The following is a 26,194-nucleotide window of genomic DNA, read 5'->3' as shown; positions in this document are numbered from 1 at the left end:
CATTGTACAGGTCCCCATGGAAACACAGATGATTCACTAGGAAAGAAGTTAAGTTGGCTTTTATTTGTTTGTTTGTTTGTTTGTTTGTTTTGAGACAGGGTCTTACTCCAGTTGCCCAAGCTGGAGTGCAGTAGCACGATCTCAGCTCACTGCAATCCTCCCATCTCAGCCTCCCGAGTAGCTGGGACTACAGGTGCATGACACAACACCCGGCTAATATTTTGTATTTTTACTAGAGACGGGGTTTTGCTATGTTTCCCAGGCTGGTCTTGAACTCCTGGTCTAGAAGAATCCACCCACCTCAGCCTCCAGAGGTGCCGGGATTACAGGTGTGAGCCACCACACCCGGCCTGGTTTTTAAACAGTTAAAGGAATGGTGAACTTCACTCATAAATAATGGAATTCACATAAAGAATGTCAGCTGACAAATGCAAACAAAAGGACAAAATTAGAAAATAACCATTTTCTAACGATAGTAACTGTTTCAGTCAAGGACCATCAATGAATGAGGAACTGGACACCCACAAGCTGCTGGTCAGAAGAGGAGAAATGAATATTTACCTAGAGAGGTGTAGTCACCACCTGAACCCCATGATCAAGCTTGGCATTATTAGTAGTGGGACAGTTAGACATGAAGTGAGGTGAAATGGAGCACATAGCACCACTTGTGAAATATAATTACTTTCTCATCCCCAGAATGTTCCACCTAAATCTAATCCATCCATTGGATCTAAATACTAGTTTTGGGGAAATATAGGAGAGAGTACAGGAAGTTAAAGGACACCACAGTGAAGCAACGTGACAGAACATTGTCCAAAACAACTGGCCCAGTCTCTTCATGAGTCAATGCCATTGGGGGTCAAAAAAAAAAAAAAAAGAGTGAGGACCATATTAGATTGAAATAGACTTAAGACTGCAGGAACAAAATCCATTACATGGTCCTTGATTGGATCCTGGTTGAAACTACTTGTAAAGACATTTCTGGCAAAACTGGAGAAATTTGAATATAAATATATTTTTTGAGACAGGGTCTCACTCTGTTGCCCAGGCTGGAGTGCCGTGGCACGATCTCAGCTCACTACAACCTCCACCTCCCAGGCTCAAACGATTCCCCCCGCCTCAACCTCCTGAGTAGCTGGGACTACAGGCACATGCTACCCCACCTGGCTAATTTTTGTATTTTTTGCAGAGATGGGGCTTCATCATGTCACCCAGGGTGGCCTCAAACTCCTGGACTCAAGTGATACACCTGCCTTGGCCTCCCAATGTGCTGGGATTACAGGCGTGAGCCACCATGCCTGGCCTTCATATTGTTAATTTATTAATATGAAAATTGTATTTTATGTAAGAAAATAATCTATGTTAGATACAAATTATGTTGATACTTTATAAATACTACTGATGTATTTAGTTGGAGAAATATCATGATGCCTATAGTTTATTTCAAAATACTTCACTCCCCAATTAAACGAATATGGCAAATTTTTCACAATGCTTATATCTAGGTGATAGATATATAGATGTTCATTGAGCTATTTTCATATGTTTGAAATTGTTTTGTAATAAGAAGAAAAAAATGAAAACAAACTAAAGACATACCATTTTCTACCCAAAGATTCATAAAGAAAAATTTTAAAATAGGCTGCATTGGCAAGGGTGTAGGGAAATGGGCACTTTGGTACAACCTCTTTGAAGTGATGTTTAGCAAAGCCATGCCCTTCAATCCAACAATTCCGCCTCTAGGAATTTAGCATACAGAGTATATAGAAATATGGGCAAATATGTATAAATAAGGATATTCACTGCAGCTTTATCTTTATTATAAAAGATTAGAAACAACATATATGTCCATCAATAGAAGTTGTTAAATAAATTTTTTGTGATCTATTCATATAGTACAGAGTCCTACAAAATATAGGGTAGACCTGTTGTGCTGATAGGAAACTCTTTCCAAGATGTCTTGCTAAGTGAACAAGCCAAAGAGCAGGCCAGTGTCTGTCTGTCTGTCTGTCTGTCTGTCTTATTGCTGTATCTCTGGTGCACACACCTGGCACACAGTGGGTCCACAATTAGTTGAGGGAATGAACACACATCTGAGCATGACTGCTGTGAGTCAGGCACCCTGAATGCCACCAGTTTCAAGACACTGATAAGGGCCAGATTTTCCACCGCCATCAAATTTCCACCCAACAGGACAGCCGCTCCTCGTCCAGCTGCTGGCATGCAAACCCAGGTGCCAGCTATTCTGGGTTTTCTTGAACCTGGAAATCGAGATGTTTGTGTGAAATTGCTCATTTTAAAATTTGTCAATAAAATAACACTGGGTCAGGCACAACAGAACATATCTGCAGGGTGGGTCCAAGCCAACACATTGTCAGTTTGCAACTTCTGCATTAGCGCATTTAATTTTTGCCACACTCCTGGAGGCAGTATGTTCAGTAACATAGCGCTTGTTGCTATAACAGATACAAACCTCAGTGGCTTCACACAATAGAAGTTTATTTTTCACTCGTATGAAGTCCAGTTCGCAGCAGGTGTGGGGAGGAACAAGGAGTTTTATCAACCTTCCCTTGGGGCTTTCAAGTTCCTCCAGGCATTGATATTCAATAAGCAGATGGGAAGAGAGAGTGAAGAATCATGGAGGTTTTATGGGCAGCAGCATTCCTCACTTCTGCCCACATTCATTGGCCACAAGTCAGCCATGTGGTCGCCCCACCTCAATGCAAAGTGGAGCAGTCCCTGGTGAGTGGCAGCCACTTTCCAACAACTACTGTGTCCTATGGACTGAAGACACAGATCTCTGGGTGACAGTGATCCATCTCTGCCTCGTGCAGTTATCATCATCTCTATTTCACAGATGATGAGCCAAATCTCAGAGAGGGTAAGTGACTTGTGAGAAGTCGCACAGCCAGGAGCCCTATCTTACTGCCTCCAATCCAGGGATCTTTCCTCTAGCTCAGTGTTTCCCAACTGGGTTAGACCATTCTCACATTGCAACAAAGAAATACCCGAGACTGGGTAATTTATAAAGAAAAGAGGTTTAATTGGCTCGTGGTTCTGCAGGCTGTACAGGAAGCATGGCACTGGCACCTGCTTGGCTTCTGGTGAGGCCTCAGAAAGCTTCCAATCATGGTGGAAGGCAAAGGGGAAGCCAGCATATCACATGATGAGAGAGGAAGCAAGACAGAGTAGGGGAAGATGTGCCACATACTCATTTTTTTATTGTTTTTTATTTTTTTGCTTTCTTAATCTGTTCCCTATCACATACTTTTAAACAACCAGCTCTCACAAGAACTCACTGACTATTGCAAGGACAGCACCAAGCCAAGAGGGGTCCACCTCCATGATCCAATCACCTCCTACCAGGCCCCACCTCCAGCACTGTGGACTACATTTCAACATGAAATTTGGTGGAGACACAGATGCAAACAGTATCACCAACCTTGCATCTCATGAGAATCACCTATGGCACTTGTTAAGCCTACAAGATGTGACCCTGGGAGCATACAGGATTGAATTTTCCTTCAAGACATACCATGCCATTTTTGCAAAATCGAACAGTGAACAACAACAAAAATTTCACAAAAGAGAGACAAAAAAAAGTATGCTGAACCAGAGAGGCTAATGTAGCAACTGAGACTTGATAGAAAATGTAGCTACAGGTTTTGTGGCAGCCAAGGCAAAAAGGGAAACCCAGGGACCACAGAGCATCTGTTACCTGGTAGAAGAAGGTTCACTGGTTCCTTATGAGCCAGTCTTACAGCCTGGGGGATGAGGTACCCAGGAGTCCTTAGCAGCATGATGGATGGGGGTGGGCAGTTGGGGGTGAGAGGCAGGACTGAGCTTATCTTCCTAGTATATCTATTTGCATCTGTTGTCCCAGGGTCTGCTTCTGTATTTCCTCAATGGTAAATAAATTAAAACACAGTATTTATAGTAACGGAAGTATAGGTGTATTAAGGAACTTTGCTGAAGTTCTTATGAATGTTTAGGGCAGACTTTGTGACAGCAAAGGCATTATGGGCTTTCTTTGGGCTCATCTGGTTGTGCCTTGGTAGAAGATGCAACCTTGAACCAATGACTTGACATTTCTGAGCCTCGCCTTCCTCATCTGTGAAAAATGATTATTGTGCAGATGAAATGAGATGATGCATGTAAGGGGCTCAGGTTGATAAATGGTTGCTGTGCCATTGTTTATATTCTTACCATATTATCATGACCTTATGGCTAGGAGCATAGACTCTGGAGCCAGACTGCCTGTGTTCACATCAGCTCCACCACCTACCAGCTTGATGACCTTGGGCAAGGTCACTTAGCCTCTCTGTGCCTCAGTTTCCTTCTCTGTAAAATGAAGCTAATAGGACTATTGTGAGAGCTAAATGGGCTGATAGTTGTAAAGCTCTTAGAACAGTGCCTGGGCATACAGTAAGTGCTATGAAAGTGTCTGTTAAATAAATCATAGTCTGTTCCCTCTGCCCTTCGAGGCCCTTCAGGGGAAAAGTTAGAAGATAACAGCTTCAAAGCGAGACAAGTAATTTCCAGACACTAATTTCTAAAGGAATAGATCTCTAGAATCTCAGTTAAGAAATACTTGCCTCTTAGAAGACTGAGAGGCAGGAAAGCGTTGATGAGGGTGGAATCTTTGGCAGGTGCCTGGCCCAGTACACTGTGCGGTTTGGGGGGCACGACCCACTTCCTCGGGCTCCTTCCACCCTTGCAGGGAGCCTGACACTGAGGGCTGGCGGCTTTTCTGGCACGGGCCAGGGGGAGGAGGAGGAAGGAGCTCCCGGGATCCCCTCGCCCCCTCCCCCAACTGCCCGGTGAGTAATGACATTCACGGAGCAGGGAGGGAGGGAGGAGAGGGGCAGGCTCGCGAGGCCATGTGATGCTGGGCGAGAGAGAGCCGCCGCGCCGGAGCCTCCTTCTTTCCTGCCTCTGATTCCGGGCTGTCATGGCGACCCCCAACAATCTGACCCCCACCAACTGCAGCTGGTGGCCCATCTCCGCACTGGAGAGCGATGCGGCCAAGCCGGCCGAGGCCTCCGACGCTCCCGAGGCGGCCAGCCCCGCCCATTGGCCCAGGGAGAGCCTGGTTCTGTACCACTGGACCCAGTCCTTCAGCTCGCAGAAGGTAGAGCCGAGCCGGGAGCCGCCTGCGCCGGTGGCCAGGAGGCTTGGGGAGGGGAGCCCCAGGGCTTGAGGGATCTGAGGGCGGCGAAAGACTGGAGGGGGGAACCTGGGGTTTGGGGGTCCCGGAGGTCGGGGGACGCGGGGGTTCCTTCCAGGGCTGCTCACCTGGGAAGCGACAGGCCCTGTCTGGGCCCCAGGAGCACAGTTCTCAATTGTAGGAACATCCATTCTGCCTCTTTCCCTCCCAGAAACAGCCGGTCTGTTGGGGTGCGGGGCGGGTGGGGGGGCTGAGAAAAGAGACAAAGGCGAGGGGAAGGGAATGGGCACTGCTGGGAAGGCGACTTGGTGGGGTGGGAGGTGCTGCTGTTGCGAGGAGGGAGAAGAAGCCCTTCTTGGGGTCCAGCCTCGGTAGCCCCCTCTCAGTTCCTCCCTGCACGCTGCCGTCCCGTACACTGCAGGCCCCCAGGTCACAGCTCCTTTGCCCCTCTGTCTCTGGGCCTTCTTCTGGCTGGGGCTTGGAGGGTCTGTCCCCAGTCGTCGCCCACCCCCCACTCCGTGTCTTGAGCTGAGAAGGAAGGAGTTAAACCATCCCCTCACACCAGCTTGGCTCAGCCCATCAGGTCTGTTTTGCTCTTAAAGGCACAGAGTGGCCCCAGCCCCTAAAATGCTTCTAGGACCTAGGGGAGCTAAGGGGCAGTTGGAAATCCAACTAGATTCTCAGGGTTCCCGCTTCCTGGGGGTGAAGCTGTGAACTGCACCCCTCAGACAGGGGCGCCTCTAGGGGCGCAATCTCCCACCCTGGGCGGTTGTCCCGTCTCTGGGCCACGGATTCAGCACCATGGCCAGGGCCCAGAGGCAGGTCCTGCAGGGGCCAAAGCGGCACCACTACCTGACCCTCTGACTCCTTGTCTTCCTGGAAGATCCTTTTGTTCCATTTGTTCATTTTCCAGATGGGAAAACAGATTCCATGAAGAGAAAGGGCCTTGGAACCCAAAGACATAGATTTAAGTCTTGGTCCAGGCTCATTTCATCATCTGGAAAGCGGGATAGTGATATAACAATAGCTACTTCCAATCCCAACCCCTTCTCAGGGTTGCTGATACGGTTGTTGAAGAAGGGGTATAACTTAGGAACTTAATGTTATAGACTGGGACTACTCAAACTTGAGCGTGTATTAGAATCCATGGATGATCCTGGTTAAAACCCAGACTGCTGGATTCTACCCCAAGGATACTGATTCAGTGGGTCTGGAATGGGGTCCAAGATGCTGCTTTTCCAACAAGCGACCAGGTGATGCTGATGAAGCTGGTCCACCAATCATATTGCCCACTGACTCTCTGTGGAGCTGTGGACAGGTCCCTTTGCCTGTCCAAAGCCTCAGCTTTATAATCTGTAAAATGGGGTGAATTCAGTAACTTCCTCGGAGGGCTATTGTGAGAGTGAAATGTGATATGATGCACAAAAAGTACTGATGATGGCAGTGCCTGGCGAGGGGTCAAGACTCTGTTGATAATGAGTGTTACGATTTTTTTTTTTGAGACAGAGTCTTGCTCTGTTGCCCAGGCTGGAGGGCAGTGGCATGATCTCAGCTCACTGCAACCTCCGCCTCCTGGGTTCAAGTGATTCTCCTGTCTCAGCCTCCTGAGTAGCTGGGACTACAGGCATATGCCACCACACCTGGCTAATTTTTTTATATTTTTGGTAGAGACAGGGTTTCACCATGTTTGCCAGGCTTGTGTTGAACTCCTGATCTCAACTGATCCACCCACTTTGGCTTCCCAAAGTGCTAGTATTACAGGTGTGAGCCACCACACGTGGCCGTTATGATGTTATTAAGGCACTAGGTAAAGGAGGGGCCAGAGTTAATCAAGGTCATACTGGAGTCATCCACAAATTCTGCACATGCTTGCACATGCCAGGCCTCCTTCAAGGAACCTGGGGATGGGGGCTTTGGAGATGAATCAGACTGCCCTTTAGATTCTAGAACCTCCTCCCCGCTAGAACCTCAGGAAGTGGGCCCCAGCAGCTGGGACCAGACAGGGTGCAGGGAGGTGGCATCTCCCATAACCACATCATGAAGGAGCCTCCTGTTCTTTGCCTCATGAAATATTTCCTATGTAGCCTGAGCTCAGGGCTGAGGTGGCCCCTGAGTCAGGATAAGACCATCTGCTGCAGCCCCACTTTTGACCAAGTCTCTGGCCAAGCTAACCTGGGCATCCTTCTGTCTCCCATACCAGGGCCTTCCCCCTACCCAGGGGCCCATGGTGGATTCTAGAAGCAGTGTAGCTTGGCAGAAAGGGCATGGGCTCTGCAGTCATATAGTCCTGGGTTCTATTCTCTTCTTGGCTACTTACTGGCTGAGTGACCTTGGACAAGTCTCTTTACCTCTCTGTGCCTCAATGTCCTTATCTGGAAAAGGGGATTTTACATCCTACCCTGCAGAATTCCTTTAAAAGACATAGGCATATGTTAACTGCCTGGCATGTAGTAGGAGCTTAGCAGGTGAGTTTCCTTCCTTCTCTCCAATCCTGAAGGGCCTTAATTATATAAAGAGGGCAGTCCCCCATTGTCAAGCATCTAAATAGCCTGTCTTTAATGGCACATGAAATATTAATGGAAAAAAATAGCCCACCTCTAGGAGTGATGGTGGCTCCATTGGGCATCTGGAGATCATTCCAGACCCAGAGGGCAACAGGAAAGTGTGTGGGTCCAGGGCCCAGACTCTATGACCAGACTGCCTGGGCTTCCATCTCAGCTCTACCACTGACCAGCTGGGTAATCCCGTGCAAGCTGCTTAACCTCTCATGCCCCAGTTATCCACACCTGTAAATTGAGAATCTTAATGGTGCCTCCCCAACAGGGTCGTCGTAAGGATTCAGCAAATGTATCCATGTCAATCACCTAGAATAGCACGTGGCACATAGAAAGTGCTCAGTTAAGTGCTGGGTGCTGTTATAAAGGCATGGATTTTGGAATCAGCCAGACATGCAGTCAAACCCCAACTCTGCCATTCCCAGCTATGTGACTTTGTGCAAGTGTCTTCTTTACCTCTCTAAGGCAGCTTTCTCATATATTTGGGGGAGAGGGTTGAGGAGATTGAGTGATATCATGCATGTTCACACACTTAGCACAATGCCTTAAACAATTGCCTGTTAATAGTGAGCTTTCAAGCAGTATCATAGGTCACGGTTTGGGGCCACAGGGTTTGAAGGAGGCTCTAAATGCCTAAGGTCAATGTAAGGATACTTCTGAGGCCGCTCCTGCCCCCAGCCTCCTCCTCCTTTGTGGGGAAGAGTGAGGCCAGGAGGGGCAAAAATGCAGGGAGTCAGGAGACCAAGGTTCTAGTGCTGCCAGTCCCACCAACTGGCTGTGTGACCTGACCCTCTCTGGTCCTCAGTTTTCTCAACAGGGAAATGAACCAGATGTTTGATACAACCTGCCTCTCTCCTCCTTCCCCAGCCAGGAAGAACTGCCCTACCTCTCAGTGCCCCCTGCCTTTGGGGCATCCATCTGTCCTCACACCTGCCACTTTTCAAAAACCAAGATTGCTACTTCCTAGCTGTGTGACTGGGCAAGTTACTTACAATCTCTGTGCCTGCTTCCTCTTCTTAAAAGTGAGGGTACTGGGAAGTACTAGTACCAATCTCATTGGAATTCATAGGGATTAAGATCTAATGCATGTAAAGCTCTACAACAGTGCCTGGAACAGAGGAGGTGCTAATAAGAGTTGGCTGTTGTTACTGCTGTTATTTCCACCAGAGTGAGTCTCTGAGGGTCGTCTCTGGCTCCCTGCAGCAAGCCTCGTTCATGGTTCCCTTACTGCCTCCTCTCAGGGTCTGCCCTGTCTTGGATGTACCTCTGGAGGGCCCTTGGCCCAGTCTTCAGATCCCAGAGGCAAGAGACCCAAGTCTGGGGCCTGCCAGAGGCCTGTTCAGACACCCAGGCATAGCAGGAGAGAAGCAAGGGGTGAAGGATGAGCTCTCTCTCCCACCCTGCCCTTGCCTTTCAAACTCTTAGGGCTGACCCTCCAACTTGTCCATGCTGCACTTTACCGTGTACCGCCTCCCTTCACCTAAGAGGAGCCCCACACAGGAGAGCTGATGGGGGTAGCAACGAGATGCGTCTCCCCACTTCTCTGCTCAGAAGCCTGCAGTGGCTCCCCAGGTCCCTCCAGGAAAACTCCAGAGTCCTCGCAATGGCCTCAGGCCCTCCTGCAGGGTCCTAACCTTGCTTGAGTCAAGACCTAAGTTGGGGGAAGCGTATGGGCCCTTCTCAGAATAATATTTTTAATTGAATAAAATAAAATATATAGGATTTTTAGATTAGAATGAAAACCAATCGTATTGAAGTACAGCGTTATATAATAATATTTATGTTTCTGTATTAACCCCTTATATAACACGGTCTGGTGGCTGGTCTTATAACAACTGTCATGTTGGAGTCGTGATGAGTGCGCATGATATTTTGAGGCAACTGCAACAACTGTGAAGTGATGAAAATATCTGATTCCTAGTGGTGACAATATTGCAGGCACTGCTAAACGCTACCCTACTTTATCGCCTACATTCATAATTGAAGAAAATGCTAACTGTCAGTTTGAGATTACTGAAAATAAACATGTAATTTTCCCATCCTAGTTCAAGGAGTCCCTGAATTAATTCATGGACCTCTTAGCCTGGGAGTGTGGATTAAAAGATCCTGTGCACAAGCCGGCCAGGTGTGGTGGCTCACACCTGTAATCCCAGCACTGTGGGAGGCCAAGGCGGGTGGATCACCTGAGGTTAGGAGGTTGAGACCAGCCTGACCAACATGATGAAATCCCGTCTCTACTAAAAATACAAAAATTAGTTGGGCGTGGTGGTGCACACCTGTGATCCCAGCTACTTGGGAGGCGGAGACAAGAGAATCACTTGAACCCGGGAGGCGGAGGTTGCATTGAGCGGAGATTGAACCACTGCACTCCAGCTTGGGTAACAAGAGTGAAACTCCAGCTCAAAACAAACAAACAAACAAACAAACAAAAAACAAAAATTAGCTAGGCATGGTGGCGCATGCCTGTAGTCCCAGCTACTCGGGAGGCTGAGGCAGGAAAATCGCTTGAATCCAGGAGGTAGAGGTTGCAGTGAGCTGAGATTGCACCATTGAACTCCAGCCTGGACAACTGAGTGAGACTCTGTCTCAAAAAAAAAAAAAAAAAAAAAAGATCCTATGAACAACCTTTTCTGCTCCTACCCTCCTCGTCTATTCCTGACTGCCGTGCTCCAGACACACTGGCTCCCTTGCTGTCTTTTGAGTATGTCCAACATGCTTAGAACCTTAGCACTGGCTATTCTCTCTGACTGAAGCTCTCTTCCCCAGGTCCCTGTGTGGACAACTCCCTCAACTTCTTTCAAGCCTTTGCTCAACTGCCACCTTCTCGAGAGGCCTGCCCTGATAGATCCCCTTAATTAAAATTGCTACCTCTCTCCCTGACACCCTGGTACCCCGATTCCCCTTCCCTGCTCTATTTTCTTTTTTCTGTAGCACTCACCATCTTTTGACAGACCAAATTGCTTGTCATCTGCCTGCCCCCACTGACATGTCAGTTCCCTGAGGGCAGGGATCATTGTTTTGTTCACTGCTGAGTTTCCAGCAAGACCTGGCACATAGTAGGCACTCAATAAACAAGTGGTGAAAAGTGATGGATTTGCAAGCTGTAAGGTGTTATGTTAAAAAGCCATTTGACTCTGTAAATCTAAAACTGCTCTAAAAATAAGGCCTACTAATTTTTTTAAAAAAAGAATTTGAAATAAACTGAGGTCAGAGATGCTAAGTGTCTTTTACAAAGTCACACTGCAACTAAATGACTAGGCAGAGATACCAACCCTGCCCATCACATAAACAAGGAACCGGGTGAGGAGAGGTAGTGTCTGACCCATGACAATGAGGCACCGTGGGTGATTTTCAGGCACCCACAGGGAAGTTCGTTTACCCAGAGATGGTTGATGTCTGATCACACTAAGTGGTGACCACCTAGGTCTGGTCCAGCCTCCAGGGGGCAGAGATGGCAGATGGCCTTGGTAGCTGAATGCCCTTCCCTTAGGCTTGGCTTCCTCTCTGGGTCCCCCTCCCCCACAGGGTGACACATGGCTCTGGCCTGTAGCTCAGCTAAAGGTAAAAGTATCCTTGGCCGCCTGCCAGGGTGACCCCAAAACAGCTCCAAGCAGGATTATCATGCCTCTAAAGATAGTCCCCTCCCCAAATAGCAGCCCTGACACTTTCACGGGAGACCCAGGGTAGGGCATGGGAGCGGCCCCTGGAGGCAGGTGCCCTGCCAAGATGGAAGGCCAACTGTCTGGCCCTACCAAGGGCAAAGGCCTAGTTTGGGCTCTGTATCCACCCATTCAGAGGTCCCAGCTTGGCCTGGAGGATGGAGGGCCAGGTAAAGACAAGAGAAGGGGGCTTTCTGCTCCAGCCAAACTCCAGTCTCCACTACTCTGGGCTTCCCCAGGGCACAGGCCGCCCATGAGCTCAAATATACACATGCATACATGCTCCCACTCATGCACACTCACACTGACACAGGCACACACAAGGCACACACTCACATGTGCACACATACACACTCTCACATCCATACTCACACAGTCCTTGAATACTCACACTTACTCATACACTCTTCCATGCACACCCACACTCACACACACGCAGACACGCACACACATTTGCTCACTCATACACATGCACTGACACACTCAGACCCAAACAGATGCTGCCCCCAGGCTGCTCACTCTCTGCAACAGTTTTTCCCCCTCTCTCAGACAGAACCAGAAGCTCCCTCCCACTGCCAAGGAGGGAGGCAGAGCCAGCCCTGTCTCCTGCCTCCTGCAAGGTTGTGAATGTAGTGGTGTCAGCTTGCAGCAGGGCTGTGGGGCACTCTGTGAACACTGAATCCAGCCCCCTTGTTTTGCTGATGAGAAAAAGGAGGCTCAGAAAGGGGCAGTGATAGCTCTAAGGTCACACAGCATTGCTATGGCACATCCAAGATGAGGACTTGAGTCCCTGCCTCCTAGCCCAGGGTCTCTACCTGCATCATGCGCCCCACCTATAGGACCTGCTCTTGGCTAATGGAGCAAATAAGTCTGTGAATGAATGTTGGGTGTTTCAGGGTAAGTTACCTTTCCCTTTCCATGATCCACCAAACAGGAAGAGGTGTTCATGTTCATTGTGAGGGTGGGGCATGAAGTACTCTAGGACACACCAGGGTGTGTGCGTGGTATGTGTGTGTAATAAGTGATGCTAGAACTCATGTATTAACCTTCTATGCTGGGGCTGTCTCAACAGCCCATTTCAACCTCACACTTGCATTCTTCACTTCACGGAAGCTAGAAATCAGAGAGAGCAAGTGACTTGTTCAAGGTCACACAGCAAATAAGCAGTAGAGCTAGGCTTCCAAGTCAAAGTCTGTCTGCCTCCAAAACCTGCCCTCATACCAGCGGCTAAGACACATTACCCCTACTGTGTTCCAGGCACCATTCCACAGGGACTAATGCATTTCATCCTCACAGCGGGCCTCCGAGGCAATTACTATAGGACTCCCACTGGATAAGAGGGGAAACTGAGGCACAAAGAAGTAAAGCTGCCTGGGCATGGTGGCTCACGCCTGTAATCCCAGCACTTTGGGAGGTCGAGGCAGGTGGATCACTTGAGGTCAGGAGTTCAAGACCAGCCTGGCCAATATGGTGAAACCGCATATCTACTAAAAATACAAAAATTAGCCGAGCATGGTGGCATGCTCCTGTAATCCCAGCTACTCCAGAGGCTGAGGTAGGAGAATCGCTTGAACCCAGGAGGTGGAGGTTGCAGTGAGCTGAGATCGCACCACTGCACTCCAGCCTGAGCAACAGAGCAAGACTCTGTCTCAAAAAAAAAAAAAAAAAGTAAAGCTACTTGTAAAGCCAAGTCATCCAGCAAATAAGTGTAAAGCTGGGATTTGAAACAACACCATGCAGGTTCTGCCCATGACACCGCATTGCCTCTTCTGGATGCTTAACTTGTCCCAGGAGCCACCATCTCAGCTGTGGGTGCAGACATTGATGCTCAAGGGGAATGGGCCTTTCCTCTTTTGGGGATACCCTCCCTCTCCCCTGGACCAGAGTGGAAGGTGGGGAGGAAAGCGTAAGAATGGGGCCACTTGTCATCTTGCCAGGGGAACTTGGACAAGCCCATCCTTCCTTCTGAGTCTCAGTCCACGGGCAGGGGGCAATAGGACTAGGTGATCTCTAACCATCTTCTAGCTCAGAAATATTGGGCTGGGTCAGGAGCATGCTCCAGCCTCAAAGCTCTCTGGCAGCTTCTACCAGCTCAAATGTTTGGGAGCCCCTAGAAATATAAAGAAACACTCAGGCAGGAGCAGGCCCAGAACTCCCTGGAAGGAGCCCTCAGGGCAGAGAGCACTAGTTTGGGAGTCAAGAACCTTGCTTCCAGTTTTAAGTCTGCTGCTGAATTGCTGTGTGACTCTGGGTAGATTACTTGCCCTCTCTGGGCTTTAGTTTTCTCATCAAGAAAAATGGGGAGATACTCACTGTTCTACCCTCCTCTAGAGGCTGTTGTGAGTTTCCAACCAGGCAACCAGATGAGGTGTTTGGAGGAAATAAAGGGCTCGACTAATGTTGGCAAGTTACTTTTCCCCTCACTTGGTACCCCAAATAATTTGAGAAATTTAGCTATTGATTATGATAATGAGTTTCTGACCAGGCACGGTGGCTAATACCTGTAATCCCAGCAGTTTGGGAGGCTGAGGTGGCCAGATCACTTGAGATCAGGAGTTCAAGACCAGCCTGACCAACATGGCAAAACCCCATCTCTACTAATAATACAAAAATTAGCTGGGCATAGTGGTGAGAGCCTGTGGTTGGGAGGCTGAGGCAGGAGAATCGCTTGAGCCCAGGAGGCAGAGGTTGCAGAGAGCTGAGATTGTGCCACTGCACTCCAGCCTGGGCAATAGAGCAAGACTCTGTCTTAAAAAAAAAAAAAAAAAAAGAGTTTCTGTGAATTTCCTGGCCAGATCCACTCCTAGAGCCCCAGGCTGAGTGTTCAACTGTGATAACGACGATCACAAATTGAGTGCCAACAATTTGTCCCAGACACTGGGTTGGTACTGTTAATACTCTCATTTTTAAAATAAGGAAACTGAGGCTCAGAAAGTTTAAGGACTTTGCCCACACTCACACAGCCAGGAATCCTATCCCAGGTGTGTCCAGCTGTCAAATTCAGCCCCTTAGCCACCAGGCAGCACTGCCCTTTGTCCCCCAAGCAGAACTGCGCTCCTCCCTCCACCAGGCACACGCCCCTGGGAGATATCCCCCCAAACCCAGGTTCCCAAGAACGGGCTGAAAGCAATCAATCGTGTCCCCTCCTGTGTGTGACCTCTGACCTCCCTCCCCGCACACCCCCGCCCCACCTGGGCAGAGTGTCCCCTGTGTCCGCCCGCCTTCCCCGCTCTGACCCTGGCGCCTGCAGGTGCGGCTGGTGATCGCCGAGAAGGGCCTGGCGTGTGAGGAGCGGGACGTGAGCCTGCCGCAGAGTGAGCACAAAGAGCCGTGGTTCATGCGGCTCAACCTGGGTGAGGAGGTGCCCGTCATCATCCACCGCGACAACATCATCAGTGACTATGACCAGATCATTGACTATGTGGAGCGCACCTTCACAGGAGGTACGGCCTCCCCACCCAGGGCCCCACTCCATACCACAGATCCTCAGGGGCCCCCACGGGTTCAGACAGGGTCCCAGAACTTTGGGAAGTCTGGGAAATTCACTGGAGCCATGGGCAAGGCCCAATCTCCCCAAAAAGGAGCCACAGAGCCACAGGCAGGGTTCAGATGCCCCCAAGAGCCCCAGAGCCACAGGCATGGTTACTGATCCGTACAGAGACCTCCCCTCCCCTGGTACTGTAAGGGCACGACCCAGACACCCCCCCACCAGGAGCAGTGGGGCTATAGCCCTTTCCCCCGAGCTCTGGAGTCACAGGCATGGCCCCTTCAGCATGAGTGGCCCCAGACCACCCTCTAGGTCCCCACAGACAGGGTCCAGATCTCCCAGGGGTTCCAGAGCAAGGGCAGGGCCCAGCTCCCTCCGGATCATAGATTCCCTAGGAACCCCTAGGAACCTGAAGACATGGTCCCAGACACCCCAGAACCCCATGGACAGGGGAGGGCCCAGATACCCCAGAACCCCGCAGGCAGGGGAGGGCCCAGGTACCCCCAGAACCTCGCAGAGCCCCCCGTCCTCTCCCCCCTTAGGCCCTCCTCAGGCTCTGGAACTTACTGCCCATTGCAGAGGCTCAGACACCCATTGGGAGGGCATCAGGGCCCAGACATGCACTGTTTTAAAAGAATGTGAATTGGTTGTCAACGTTTAAAAGTCAAGGGGACCCAAGCATTGAACACCCAGGTTGCAGCTTCTCTTGAATCTCGCAACACTGGGCCTAGGCCCTCACCTGGCAGCAAGTCTGGAGCTGAGAAGAGCTAACCCTCGGGGACAGCTTGGCAGAGCCCAGTGAGGAGAGATGGCTGGGCCATCACTAGGATCCCCTGTCCGCCAGCAGCCGAGCCCGAGCATGGGGGGGCCCTGGGGCTCTGGGCAGAGACATCTTGGGGCTCAGGGATGCTGGGGGCAGGTGGCCAGGGCAGGTGCCCCTCTGGCTGCCCTGCCCAGCCCCTGGCGGTGCCCACAGAGCACGTGGTGGCCCTGATGCCCGAGGTGGGCAGCCCGCAGCATGCGCGGGTGCTGCAGTACCGGGAGCTGCTGGACGCGCTGCCCATGGATGCCTACACGCACGGCTGCATCCTGCACCCCGAGCTCACCACCGACTCCATGATCCCCAAGTACGCCACGGCAGAGATCCGCAGTGAGTGCCAGGGTGGCGAGACAGCCCCTCTGCTTTCCCCCTTCGCTGCCACTCTTTTGTTCCAAAGGAAGTCCTCCCTCTCCTGGGCCTCTCTCTGTCCTCCCCTTCCTCCTCCTGCTCTCCCTCTTGCATTCTTCATTTGTCCCTGACTCTCTCTGAGTGCTCGGGGTTGGTTTCTGACTCTGCTGGTCTCTCTCTCTCACTCTTGCTCTTTCTCTCTGTGCCTCTTGCTTGCCATCCCCTTCACCCCCGACTTCCTGGCCTCCATCTCATTCACCCAGTTTCTAACAGAATATGTCTCTCTCCTTCTCTACCAGTCTCGCCCCCTCCCCATCCCCTGCTCCCTACTCTTGTCCTGCCCTCCCATACAGAGACTATGGGGCTGTCTGTCCCCACAAGGTTTGTTCTCCCCGCACGAGTTTCAGTCTTAGACAGTCAGGGCTGTTCTTGGCCAAGGGCACTGAGTGACCTCAGGGTTAGGATTACCAAGGAAGGCTGTCCAGATGTGGCAAGGCCCCCAGTGGGGTCTCGGATTGAAGGCCACCCATGAGCATGTCCTGTCCTAATGGCCAGCCTGGACATGCTTACAGCCTACTTCATCCTTTTGTATCTGACATCCAGTGAATGGGTGTCGGATTAAATCAGATAATCCCTCAGCAGCTGTTTACAGACTACAATCTAGGCTTTGAACAAACACCATGGGGTCCTACAGCCAAAAGACACCTGAAGATTCCTAGTAGATAATAGGTGCTCAGTAAATGGTCATGTCGTCCCCCTCAAAGGAACGTGGCTAATGTTCAAAGGCAGGGTTAGGGCGGTGTTAAGTTGTAGAACTCAACCCTGTCCCTTGAGAACCATTGTCACTGAACAAGACTCAGAATTTTTTTTTTTTTTTTTTTTTGTGAGACAGGGTCTCCCTCTGTCATCCAGGCTGGAGTGCAGTAGTGCAATCTTGACTCACTGCAACCTCCTCCTCCCAGTCTCAAGCGATTCTCCCACCTCAGCCTCCCAAGTAGCTGGGACCACAGGCACATGCTGCCACGCCTGGCTAATTTTTTGTATTTTTGGTAGAGATGAGGTTTTGCCATATTGCCCAGGCTGGTCTTGAACTCCTGACCTCAGGTGATCTGCCTGCCTCAGCCTCCCAAAGTGCTGAGATTACAGGCATGAGCCACCATATGTGGCCAAGACTCAGGCTTTACCTATACATCCGGCTCCCAGCAACAGCCCCCTCAACAACATTTATGAGGCCCTGGGCAGGGGACTGGGGACAAACAGGAATAGACACAGCTTCTGCCATCCCAGGGTCAAGTTCCATGGAAGGAAAGACAAGTCACCAGGCAATTACAGCACAGGACTAAGTGAGTTTGAACAAGCTCTCAGGAGGGCAGCCTGGCACTCTATGTCAAACATGAAAAAGCCCACATCTTGGAGATTACCCTGCAGTTACACTTGAACATATGCACCAAGAAGTATGAACAAAGGTATTCACTGCAGCATAGTTGGCAAGAGCAAGAATATCGCTGGAAATTACCCAGCTGTCATGAATTGGGAACTAGGTAAATAAGTTATGGGTACTTCCATACAATGGAATACTGTGCAGATGTTTTTAAAAATTAATAGGTGTATGGAATGCTCCCTAAGATATATTAGTGAGTGGAAAAAAGTGAAGGGCAAAAAAAAAAAAAAAAACACCATCTAGTGTGCTCTCATTACTACTCAGAAGGGGGTTAAATGGACACACAGGTGCTTGCTCTGCAAGGAGTATTTTTGGAAGGACGCACAGAAGCTGCCAATAGTTTGTGTCTTTGGGGAGCAGAACTAAGAGACTGCAGCTGCAGAGGACAGAGATTTACTTTTACAGTACATTCTTCAATGTTGTTTGAATTTCAACAATATACATGTATATCCTGCTCAAAAATAAATTCATTTAAAAATGTTTAATCTGGGGCATAAGTGTTACGAGCAGGAGATCAGGGAGGGTGTGGGCACACACGATGTCCACCCCAGCCTCCGGGGCCACAGAAGCCTTCCAAAATGCAGCAGTGACCGAGGATGTGTAGCAGGTAGAAGGGGAGGAAGAGGGAAAATTATTTCATGTTCTGGAGTAGGACAGGGTGTATGGTGTTTGGGGAATGCAGGAAATTCAGTGTGGTGCAAGTGTAGCCCAAGGTGGGGTGGAAATGGTTGTGGTGCGTGTCTGGGGAGGAGGGTCTAGCAGAATTTGGGTTTTGTCCAAAGAGCAGTGGAGAAACGGTGATGGGAAGTGACGTGATCAGATCTGCATTTTACAAAGATCTCTCCTCTGAGGGAAGAATGAACCGGGCAGGCCCCAGCTGTTGGTAGGCAGGGGCATGGCCAAGGGCTAGGGGCAGTCCCCAGGGGCTTCTGGGAATTAGGGGCACTCTCCCTCAATCTTGCCCTGAGCCATTTGACGGTGCCTAGAAGGCACTGGGAGTCCAGAGCAGACCCAGCCCACCCCCTCTCTCCCCATCTTTCTCTGAGGAGGCAGAGAGGATCTCAGGGCTCCAGCCCAGCTGGGGGATGAGGGGAAGGAGGTCCCAGAGTGCAGAAGGAGTCGAAGCCAGCCTGCAGTGACACCTTAATCAGTCTCAAGTCTTCTCTTGAGCTGGCCTGCCCTCCTGGAGTCTAAAGCCACCACATGGGCAGCACTGGGTGACAGGCAAGAAAGAAGATGCTGTCCTTGACCTTCACATTCATAAAACATCAATGAGACTTAATATAGCCCTGAAGCTGAATGATCTGGGAGTGTGTTTACTGAGATTTGTGTCAGGACAGGAGATGGGGCAGTGGGTGGTGAAATCTCAGAGGACAGAAGCTAAACAACCTAAGTCACTCACTCATTTCATTCATTCATTCATTCATTCAACACTCACTGAGCTCCTGCTCTGTGCCAGGCCTGTGTTGAGTTTTAAGGGAACAAAGATGAATCTGACATAGCCACTGCTGTCCAGAAGCTCAAGTGTTAGAGGGAGACATACACATTCAGCGATAACTACGTTAGCACCAAAATCTCCATGTACAGCAAGCAGGCAGGTTGTGGACTCACAAGCCCAGGAGGGCTCTTTTCATATAGACAGGAAGATTAATGGAGTTGTGAATGGCAGCTCTGATTAGTGTGTTTGCGTTCCCTGGCAGAAGTCTGTAGGGCGTAAACTGGGGAGCAAAGACATTGAGCGGGCAGAACTCCTAGAGGATCAGGAAGGGCTTCAGGGAGGAGGAAATCTTTAGCTGAATCTAGAAGGAGGCTTTCAGGAAAGGAGGATAAGGCTATTTTAGGAAGAAGTAGTAGTATGAGCAGAAGCCTGGAGGTGTGGAGTGGTCTGGTACATTCAGGGAACAGCAAGCATGTAGAGTGGCCGAAATGTACACATTGCGACAGGAACAGTTGGGAAAACTCAGTGAAAGATGGAGTAGGTGAGAGGGAGGGCAAGTGGATCCTGAAGGCTCTTTGAAGGCAAGTTGAGGAGCTCGGATGTTATCTGAGGGTAGTGAGGAGCCAGGGATAGGTTTTAAACAGAGTGACATGGTCAAGTGTGTGAAGAAGATATCTCTGGCAGGGGTGGGGAGAAGGGCTTGTAAGGGAGAGAGGGGAGGTGACAGAGGGTGGGTGAAATCATCTAGGTGAGACATTAATGGGGTCTGAACTAAGAGATAGTCAGCTAAATGGAGGAGGTTAAATGTGAGAAAATATGAGAAAGATGGAGGAGGAAGAATCAACAGGACCTGGGAATGACTTGATGTGGGGTGAGGTAGTGGGAGGAGCTGAGGGCAAATCCAGGAATCTGGCTGGGCTTTGTGTCAGGGAGGGGATGCTGCAATTTGGGAAGAATGCAGGGGGAGAAGCAGTGAGGCAGGGAAGATGACCAGGTCTAGGGTTGGGTCTATCAGTTTCTGGCATCTCCTACTCATCCTCAAGGGTACAGTCTCCTCCTCTGTGAGGTCTCTCAGTCCCTTGGGCCCCAGGCAGGCAGCCCCTGGGTCCCTCTGCCTTGTGTTCATTCTTCCCTACAGATTAATCATGCTGTACCATAGAGTTTATTTTTATTTTTTTAAATGTGTATTTTATAATATTGCTGATGTGTATTATTTATTTATTTTTGTATTTTTTTAGAGTAAGCATCTTACTCTGTCGCCCAGGCTGGAGTGCAGTGGTGCAATCATAGCTCACTGCAGCCTCGACCTCCCAGGCTCAAGTGATCCTCCTGCCTCAACCTCCTGAGTAGCTGGGACTATGGTGTGCGCCACTACACCTAGCTAACTTTTTTTTTAAAGATGGGTTCTTGCTATGTTGCCCAAGCTGGTCTTGAACTCCTGGGCTCAAGTGATCCTCTCACCTCAGCCTCCCAAAGTGTTAGGATTACAGGGGTGAGCCATTGACCGAGATTTCTTTATGTGCCTATCTCTCCCACCAGCCTGAGCTCAGGGCAGGATGGCATCTCATCCATCACTACGGCACAGCCTGCAGTGCTCCCTAAGTGTTGGCTGTTGACAGTATTACTCCTATGACCAGTGTTTGGATGGGGCCTACTTCAAGTTGTGTAAGGGAGGTGATGGGGGAGCAACTGAGGTATCAGAGGGATGGGACCTTTCCTATTATCTCCCCAGGACATTTAGCCAATGCCACCACGGACCTCATGAAACTGGACCATGAAGAGGAGCCCCAGCTCTCCGAGCCCTACCTTTCTAAACAGAAGAAGCTCATGGTGAGTACCTCCCAGCCTGCTGAGTCCCCTTCCCTACCAGCTCTTCCATGGAAATGAACAATAGGAGAAGCTAAGTAGAAGATCAGCTGATGATGTGAAATGGAAAAGCCCCTGGCTTGCTTTTCCAATCCTGTCCCCTACCATTTACTAGCTGTTAGACCTTGGGTAAGCCACTGCTGCCCTGGGGCCTCAGTTTCCTCATGTGTTAGGTTGTGTCTTTAAAAGCAGAGCATTGGCCAGGCATGGTGGCTCACTCCTGTAATCCCAGCACTTTGGGAGGCCGAGGCAAGTGGATCACTTGAGGTCAGGAGTTCGAGACCAGCCTGGCCAACATGGTGAAACCCAGTCTCTACTACAAATACAAAAATTAGCCGGGCATCATGGCGGATGCCTGTAGTCCCAGCTACTTGGGAGGCTGAGGCAGGAGAATTGCCTGAACCTGGGAAGCGGAGGTTGCAGTGAGCTGAGATCGGGCCACTACACTCTAGCCTGGGCAACAGAGTGAGACTCTGTCTCAAATAATAATAATTACAATAAACATATAAATAAATAAAAATAAATGCAGAGCACTGAACAGGGGTTCTTGGGAAAGAAGGTATTGAAGGATTGCTCTGAGGGGGACCCCAGAGGGATGGGAGGGATAAGGAAGAGGAAGCTGCTAAGCCTCAATTGATTCCACAGGAAGCTCTGGAGCACAAATGGCACCACAAAGGTGATCAGCCTTGAAGTAAGGGGCCAGCCTTTTATCCCCTCATATCAGTGGGACATTGGCTACAGATTGTTGGAGGGAGGGGTGCAGGCAGGTAACCTCCCAAGTATTTGTGGGCAATGCAGTTCCTTATTGGCTGAGAGAAGGGGCAGCTGTGAGCCACTAGCAGCCAGCCCTCCCAGCATCTGGGTGTAAGAACGTACCAGGGATCTAGGCAGGGCAGCCAAGCTCACAGGACAGTTGTAGGCACCAGATGAGGGTGCTTCATAACAGGGGGGCATCCTATACACTTGGGGGGCATTTGGAGGCTGGGTTTGCGGAAGAAGTTCAGCAAAGCTCCTTCCATCCCTGAACATCTGGGCTCTATTGAGGCCAACTCAGCTTCTCTTGGCCCTGTCCTTCCCCCAGGCCAAGATCTTGGAGCACGATGATGTGAGCTACCTGAAGAAGATCCTCGGGGAGCTGGCCATGGTGCTGGACCAGATCGAGGCCGAGCTGGAGAAGAGGAAGCTGGAGAACGAGGGTGGGTGCCAGCCCTGGGGGAGGTGGGGGCTGCAGCCCACCCAGCCTACTCTGCCCCTGACCATTCTCAGCCTCTTTTTTTCCCAAAAGTCTCAGAGGACCTCCCAGGTGGTTAAGAGGATGGGCTATGGAGTCAGACTAAGGTTCAAGTCATAACTTGGCCACTTCCTAGCTTAGTAAATATGGTCAGGTTCTCCCCTCTCTGAACTTCAGTTTCCCATCTATAAAATGGGGATAATAGTAGGACCTGCCTCAAAGAGCTGTTGAGACATTGTATGAAATAATACATATAAAGTGCTTAGATTAGGGCTTAGCAGATAGTAGGTGTTTAATAAAGGTAGGTGAAGATGATGATAAGAGTGGTGATGGCCACTACCCACCACACCATCCCACTTGCCCTGCCCAAGAATGCATTATGGCTCCTTCGTGCTCCAGCCAGACATCCAAGCTCACCCAGACTCTCCTCGACCTTGACTCTTCCTGCTCCCAGCTGGGCATCTAGACTTGGACATGCCAGCTTCATTCTACCTCCACGCTTTTGCTCCCACAGCCCCTCCCTCCTGGAGCACCCTTCCTACACCACTCCATTCCATTTTGCCTGTTACACACCACCTTTGCCGCAGCCCTTCTTCAAATCTCATTCTGAGCTTCCCATCTTGCTCCGTTTAAGACCTGTGAGTCTTGTCTCCTGAACAATGCAAATTTATGGTGCATTTGCAACAGCCTCCTGCACATGCATGGCTATGTGTATGGGAAGGCCGTAGAGCCCAGGGCCTAAACAGATGGAGTTAGAGTAAGAACAACTTGAATTAGAGTTCCAGCTTTGCTGCCTCAAATATGTAACCTTAGACAAGTTGTTTTCCCTATTGAAGCCTCAGTTTCCTCATCTATAAAATGGGATGGTAATAACACAACTTAACCCTGTCTTACTGGACTCTTGTGAAAATTCAATATACTCAGCACACTGCCTGTCCTATTACTAGTTTAATACATATGGCAGCTAAAGGCACACACATTCTCCAGATGAGAAAACTGAGGCTCAGAGAGATGAAGTGAGTTGCTCAAGGTCAGGCAGCTCATAGATGTCATGGTTAGGGCCAGAACTTGTTCCCTCTCGATGGGTCCAGTGTTGTTTCCAGCATCTCACAACTGATGCCACAAGCACAAGACCTTATGTCCCGAACAGAGACATCATCATGCATACTGAAGCCAGCTGCCTTAAATCCTTTCTGGAAACAAAGCCTGGTATGACTAAGTGAGTGAAAAAAATAACACACCTCAAAGGGGAACTTTTGGCTGCGCACAATGGCTCACACCTGTAATCCCAGCACTTTGGGTGGCCAAGGCGGGTGGATCACCTGAGGTCAGGAGTTCGAGACCAGCCTAACCAACATGGCGAAACCCCGTCTCTACTAAAAATACAAAAATTAGCTAGGTGGAGTGCTGGGTTCCTCTAATCCCAGCTACTTGAGAGGCTGAGGTAGGAGAATCACTTGAATCTGGGAGGTGGAGGTTGCAGTGAACCCAGATTGTGCCATTGCACTCCAGCCTGGGGGACAGAGAGAGACTCCATCCCTTGCCCCCCAACCAAAAAAAAAAAAAAGGAACTTTCCTGTTTCTATCCTAATGGTAGCTAAGGGGAGCTGTTGCAGAGTTAATGGCTCTCAGGGGCCAAAAGGCTTGGTAGTTCAGAGATGGGCCTTTAGGGGACAGAGTCCCAGCTCTGCCATGCTCTCGGTAGGTGACCTTGGACATCAGGTATATGTTATTCACTTATGCATTAGTTTCTTAGGACTTCCATAACAAAATACTACAGACTGAGGGGCTTAAACAGCAGAAACCTATTGTCGCACAGAGCTGGAGGCTAGACCAAGGTGCCTGTGGGGTGGGTTTCTCCCGAGGCCTCTCTCCTTGGCTTGCAAGTGGCCGCCTTCTTGCTGTGTCCTTACATGGCCCTTCCCCTGTGCTGCACATGCCTGGTGTCTTTGAGTCCAAATTTCCTCCTATAAATACTTTAGTCTGATGGAATGAGGACCCACCTTAAGCTCTTCATTTTAAGGTAATCATCTCTTTAAAAGCCCTGTTTCCAAATACAGTCACATTCTGAGATTTTAGGGGGTGTCCAATCTTTTGGCTCCCTTGGGCTACATTGGAAGAAGAGTAATTGTCTTGGGCCACACATAAAATATGCTAACACTGACAATAGCTGATGAGCTTAAAAAAATCGCAAAAAAATCTCAGAATGTTTTAAGAAAGTTTATGAATTAGTTTTGGGCCACATTCAAAGCCATCCTGGGCTGCACACGGCCCGCGGGCTGCAGGTTGGACAAGCTTGTTCTAGGGCTTAGGGCTTCAACATGTGAATTTTGTGAGGGTCACAATCCAGCCCAGAAAAATCTATATATTTAATAGACCTTACTGTGTGTCAGGCACTGTTCTAGGTGTTTCACAGATTTAAACTCACTTAATCCCCATAACCACCCCAGGAGGTGGGTAATATCAGCGATCCTGTTTAACAGATGAGGATCCTGTTTAACAGATGAGGAAGCACTAGCTCTGGGCTCTTTCCTATTCTATAAAAGGGTGATAGGTTGGGCATGGTGGCTCACGCCTGTAACCCCAACACTTTGGGAGGCTGAGGCAGATGGATCACTTGAGGTCAGGAGTTCGAGACAAGCCTGGCCAACATGGTGAAACCCTATCTCTACTAAAAATGCAAAAGATTAGCTGGGCATGGTGGTGGGCACGTGTAATCCCAGTTATGTGGGAGGCTGAGGCAGGAGAATCACTTGAACCCAGGAGGCAGAGGTTGCAGTGAGCCGAGATCGCACCACTGCATTCCAGCCTAGGCACCAGAGCGAGACTCTGTCTCAAAGAGGAAAAAAGAAAAAGGCAAGGGGTGATAACATGAGTGCCTACGTCCCAGGGCTGCTGTGAGGATCAATGAGCAAATGCATGTAATGGGCTTAGCACAGTGCCCGGCACACAGTGCAGAAGTGTCCATATATACTGTGATCCAGAGAGACCTAGGGTCTGACCTGGACGGAGGCTAGGGTGGATGGTTCTGGAGAATAGCCTCAGACATGCATTCCTTGTGGGATTCCTAGGCTGGGACCCTACTGCTGACCCCTGTCCTGAGGTCTTCTGAGAGGAGACAGCATTGCACTGTCCCATGGTGAGATAAGTGGGGTTGTTCAAGATGGAGAGGTGTCGACAGTCCTTGCATCCCTCTGAGGCTGGGGGAGGTAGCAGAAGCCCCACGGAAGTGGTTATGGATTTTAAAGGTCTGACTGGCTAGGCCCACATGGCCTCTGTTGCTCATCCAGGTTCCCTGAACCTGACTGGGTGAAACACTTTTATGCCTTCCATTTCTTCCCTCGTGGGCAGACCCCAGTGTTGGAAAGGATTTTAATGTCACAGTTGAGACCCCTTGCATAGAGCCAGATGGCTTTGATGCAGATTCCTGATCAACCACCTCCTAGCTCTGTGACCTTGTGGAATTCACTTCATCTCTCTGAGCTCATCTGCAAAATGTTGATAATAATAGAATCAAATCGTAGCAGGGTTGCTGGTGGAAGATTTGTTAAGATAGTAAGTATTGAGTACTTTGCACAGTGCCTGGCTCAAGGTAAAATGTTCTAAAAACAATCATTATTACCATTCTTTTTCATTCATTTATTCAAATATTTATTGAACACCTACTAAATGGTAGGTCCTAGGATAAACTAATGAGTAAAACTCAGACCTCATTCTTGGTTTCATGGAGTCTGCAGTCTTACAGAGGAAAAAGACATTAGTCAAATAATCCCATAAGTAAACACAGAATTGCACACAGCGATAAGTGTTAAGATTAAGAGTAAATGAGCAGGATAAAGTGGATAAAGTTTCCCTGAGAAGGTGATATTCAAAGTGAGACCTGAAGGATGAGAAGGAGCCTAGAGAAGAATCAGGGCAGATATGACCCAGACTGAGGGATGCCATGGAGTGGGAGAGAACTGGGAACTCTTCAGGAACGGGCTGCTGTGTGGGGAGTCCTGGGGAAAGTGGTGGGAATGAGGGGAGAGCTGGAGTGGGTGAGGTGAGATCATGGGCCTCAGAGCCTACATTTACAAGTTTGGGTTTTATGCTAAGTACAATGGGAAGTCCCTGGAGGGCTTTGAGGAGAGGATTGTATCAGTTAGTTTCTGCTGTATAACAAACCATTGCAAATCTGAGTGA

The 26,194-nt window shown here is 49.6% G+C and overlaps 1 protein-coding gene across 5 annotated transcripts in view; it reads left to right on the top strand.

Annotated features, from left to right (window-relative positions):
- GDAP1L1 (ganglioside induced differentiation associated protein 1 like 1) overlaps nt 1-26,194 on the top strand; it is a 42,813-nt gene that overhangs the window by 4,839 nt on the left and 11,780 nt on the right. Inside the window, exons 1-5 of one of the 5 annotated variants that reach the window (XM_058432808.1) lie at nt 4,717-4,820; nt 14,632-14,824; nt 15,845-16,018; nt 20,648-20,745; nt 21,863-21,977. In XM_058432808.1, coding sequence (XP_058288791.1) covers nt 14,719-14,824; nt 15,845-16,018; nt 20,648-20,745; nt 21,863-21,977 — 493 coding nt within the window. In that variant the 5' untranslated portion in view covers nt 4,717-4,820; nt 14,632-14,718. Of the gene's footprint in view, nt 1-4,716; nt 4,821-4,896; nt 5,132-14,580; nt 14,825-15,844; nt 16,019-20,647; nt 20,746-21,862; nt 21,978-26,194 lie in introns of those variants that run through there. The other 4 variants (XM_032142371.2, XM_032142372.2, XM_058432806.1 and 1 more) reach the window with 4 other exon arrangements.

This window comes from Hylobates moloch, unplaced genomic scaffold (assembly GCF_009828535.3).
Source record: "Hylobates moloch isolate HMO894 unplaced genomic scaffold, HMol_V3 SCAFFOLD_21, whole genome shotgun sequence".
Taxonomy (NCBI): Eukaryota; Metazoa; Chordata; class Mammalia; order Primates; family Hylobatidae; genus Hylobates; species Hylobates moloch.
Note: the sequence above shows the minus strand (reverse complement) of the source record. Positions and strands in the feature narration are given on the sequence as shown.